Raw genomic sequence first — 3,445 nt, 5'->3', positions numbered from 1 at the left:
CCAGGAAGGCGGGGCCTGGGGAGCGCGCAGACTCCGCCCCGAGCCCGGGATTGGCGCGCCGGCCGCGGGCGGAGACCGAGTCCGCGCCGTATAAATATTCATGAGCCGGCCTGGGCGTAGCGGGGCCGGAGCGGGAAGTTGGCGAGGGACACTGCTCCCGCCGAGGAGGTGGCGGCGGTGGCGGCGGCGGCGGCGGCGGCGGCGGCGGCGGCGGCGGCGGCGGCGGTGGCGGGGCGCGGGCGCGCCGCTCAGGTGTCTGCTCCGCCTTCCGGCCTGGATTTGCCTCCGTGAGTTCAGCGAGAAGGGGACCACCGACACCTTGCCCCAGTGCCGGCAGGAGCGCGACTTCCACCGGAGGCGGGGCCCGTCATCCCGGCTGCTGACCGACGGACGGACGCCGGGGACTGAGGGCCGTGGCCTCGGTGGAGGCGGGCCTCTAACCCCGGCAGCAGCCGCGCGGCCCTGGGGGCGAGCATGAGCCCCGGGACGCCGAAAGGGGGCTGCAGGGGCTGACCCGGCTCAGAGCGGCCTGGCCCAGCCATCTTGACTGCGCACCGCGGCCCGAGAAGAAACTTGCCGCGCCTCCGCCCTCAGTGCCCGGCAGAGTCACCGGCGCGCGCGGAGAAAGAGACCGAGGGAGGGAGAGATGAGCTGGGGGCTGGCCACTCTGTCCCGCGAGGGCTGAGCCCGGCGGGAGTGAGCGGGGCAGACGCTGGGACCACGGTGCCCATCGGCGGCCACCCTCGTCTCCCGCAGCGCCAAGAGGAAGCATCCCGATAAGGGACTAGGCTATTGGCAGAACCACTCCCGAGAGAGGCAGGAGAGAGCCCGGCGCTCTCGCAGGAGCCCCTGGCGCCCCTCCGCGCGCCGCCCGGAGGGCGAAGGCGCGGGGCCGAGGCGCGCAGCATGGAGTGGGGTTACCTGTTAGAAGTGGCCTCTTTGCTGGCCGCCCTGGCGCTGCTGCAGCGCTCGAGCGGTGCGGCGGCCGCCTCAGCCAAGGAACTGGCGTGCCAGGAGATCACCGTGCCGCTGTGCAAGGGCATCGGCTACAACTACACCTATATGCCCAACCAGTTCAACCACGACACGCAGGACGAGGCGGGCCTGGAGGTGCACCAGTTCTGGCCGCTGGTGGAGATCCAGTGCTCGCCCGACCTCAAGTTCTTCCTGTGCAGCATGTACACGCCCATCTGCCTAGAGGACTACAAGAAGCCCCTGCCTCCCTGCCGCTCGGTGTGCGAGCGCGCCAAGGCCGGCTGCGCGCCCCTCATGCGCCAGTACGGCTTCGCCTGGCCCGACCGCATGCGCTGCGACCGGCTGCCCGAGCAGGGCAACCCCGACACGCTGTGCATGGACTACAACCGCACCGACCTCACCACGGCCGCGCCCAGCCCGCCGCGCCGCCCCCCGCCGCCGCCCCCCGGTGAGCAGCCGCCCTCCGGCAGCGGCCACGGCCGCCCACCCGGGGCCCGGCCCCCGTCCCGCGGCAGGGGCGGCGGCGGGGACGCGGCTGCGCCCCCTGCGCGCGGCGGCGGTGGTGGCGGCGGTGGCGGCGGCGCGAAGGCGCGGCCCCCTGGCGGCGGCGCGGCGCCCTGCGAGCCGGGATGCCAGTGCCGCGCGCCCATGGTGAGCGTGTCCAGCGAGCGGCACCCTCTCTACAACCGCGTCAAGACGGGCCAGATCGCCAACTGCGCGTTGCCTTGCCACAACCCGTTCTTCAGCCAGGACGAGCGCGCCTTCACCGTCTTCTGGATAGGCCTGTGGTCTGTACTATGCTTCGTGTCCACCTTCGCCACCGTCTCCACCTTCCTCATCGACATGGAGCGCTTCAAGTACCCGGAGCGGCCCATCATATTCCTCTCGGCCTGCTACCTTTTCGTGTCTGTCGGCTACCTGGTGCGCCTGGTGGCGGGCCACGAGAAGGTGGCGTGCAGCGGCGGCGCTGGCACTGCTGGAGGGGCCGGGGGCGCGGGGGGCGCGGCGGCAGGCGCGGGTGCGGCGGGAGCCGGCGCTGGGGGCCCGGGTGGGCGCGGCGAGTATGAGGAGCTGGGCGCCGTGGAGCAGCACGTGCGCTACGAGACCACTGGCCCGGCGCTGTGCACCGTGGTCTTCCTGCTCGTCTACTTCTTCGGCATGGCCAGCTCCATCTGGTGGGTGATCCTGTCGCTCACGTGGTTCCTGGCGGCGGGCATGAAATGGGGCAATGAGGCCATCGCCGGCTACTCGCAGTACTTCCACCTGGCCGCGTGGCTCGTGCCCAGCGTCAAGTCTATCGCCGTGCTGGCGCTCAGCTCGGTGGACGGCGACCCGGTGGCAGGCATCTGCTACGTAGGCAATCAGAGCCTGGACAACTTGCGCGGCTTCGTGCTGGCGCCGCTGGTCATCTACCTCTTCATCGGCACCATGTTCCTGCTGGCCGGCTTCGTGTCGCTCTTCCGCATCCGCTCGGTCATCAAGCAGCAGGGTGGCCCCACCAAGACGCACAAGCTGGAGAAGCTCATGATCCGCCTGGGCCTCTTCACCGTGCTCTACACCGTGCCCGCCGCCGTTGTGGTCGCCTGCCTCTTCTACGAGCAGCACAACCGCCCGCGCTGGGAGGCCACGCACAACTGCCCGTGCCTGCGGGATCTACAGCCCGACCAGGCGCGCCGGCCCGACTACGCGGTCTTCATGCTCAAGTACTTCATGTGCCTGGTAGTGGGCATCACCTCGGGCGTGTGGGTCTGGTCCGGCAAGACGCTCGAGTCGTGGCGCGCGCTGTGCACCCGCTGCTGCTGGGCCAGCAAGGGCGCGGGCGCGGCGGGCGCCGGTGCGGCGGGCGGCGGCCCGGGGGGCGGGGGTCCGGGGGCCGGCGGGGGCGGGGGACCGGGAGCCGGCGGGGCGGGCTCCCTCTACAGCGACGTCAGCACCGGCCTGACGTGGCGATCTGGCACGGCCAGCTCGGTGTCTTATCCAAAGCAGATGCCATTGTCCCAGGTCTGAGCGGAGGGGAGGGTGCGCCTGCGAGATGTAGGGAGGGGGCGAGGGGACAGAGTGCTGCGGGGGGTGGGGGGCTGGGAGGAGGACACTCGAAAGCAGAGGTTTCCACCCCTTCACCGTGTTGATTGCTATTAGCATCATAATGAACTCTTAATGGTATCCATTAGCTGGGACTCACTCAGAACAAAGTACCTGGCATTGAAGGCTCCCAGACCCCACCCCCCTTTCCTCTACCGACGGGCGAGGAGTTTCTCCCGCCAGGCGTTCATTTCTGTTGGCAGGGCAGAGGAGGGTGAGCCCCGCGGCTGCGTTTCTGAGACCCAAGGTTTGGAGCCCTCGCTGGTTGCCATTTGCTGAGCTTGAAGCCAGACCTACAGATTTCACCTGAGGGACCTAAGTTTTCTCCCTCGATTTTGCTACGTAAACTCTTAACTCCTAACACGTCCTAGAGGCGGGATGAGCGCGA

General features: G+C 69.8%; 1 protein-coding gene across 1 annotated transcript; it reads left to right on the top strand.

Annotated features, from left to right (window-relative positions):
- The first annotated feature begins 269 nt into the window (after window positions 1-269).
- FZD8 (frizzled class receptor 8) lies at window positions 270-2,982 on the top strand. Its single transcript, XM_068987437.1, has one exon. The coding sequence runs from the start codon at window positions 907-909 to the stop codon at window positions 2,980-2,982; it is 2,076 nt and encodes a 691-aa protein (XP_068843538.1). The 5' UTR covers window positions 270-906.
- The last annotated feature ends 463 nt before the right edge of the window (window positions 2,983-3,445 follow it).

Source organism: Capricornis sumatraensis, chromosome 15, assembly GCF_032405125.1.
Source record: "Capricornis sumatraensis isolate serow.1 chromosome 15, serow.2, whole genome shotgun sequence".
Taxonomy (NCBI): Eukaryota; Metazoa; Chordata; class Mammalia; order Artiodactyla; family Bovidae; genus Capricornis; species Capricornis sumatraensis.
This window is presented reverse-complemented; position numbering and strand designations above follow the sequence as displayed.

Coding starts and splice junctions, on each gene's coding strand:
- FZD8 (XM_068987437.1), top strand. CDS start 907: ATGGAGTGGGGTTACCTGTTAGAAGTGGCCTCTTTGCTGGCCGCCCTG.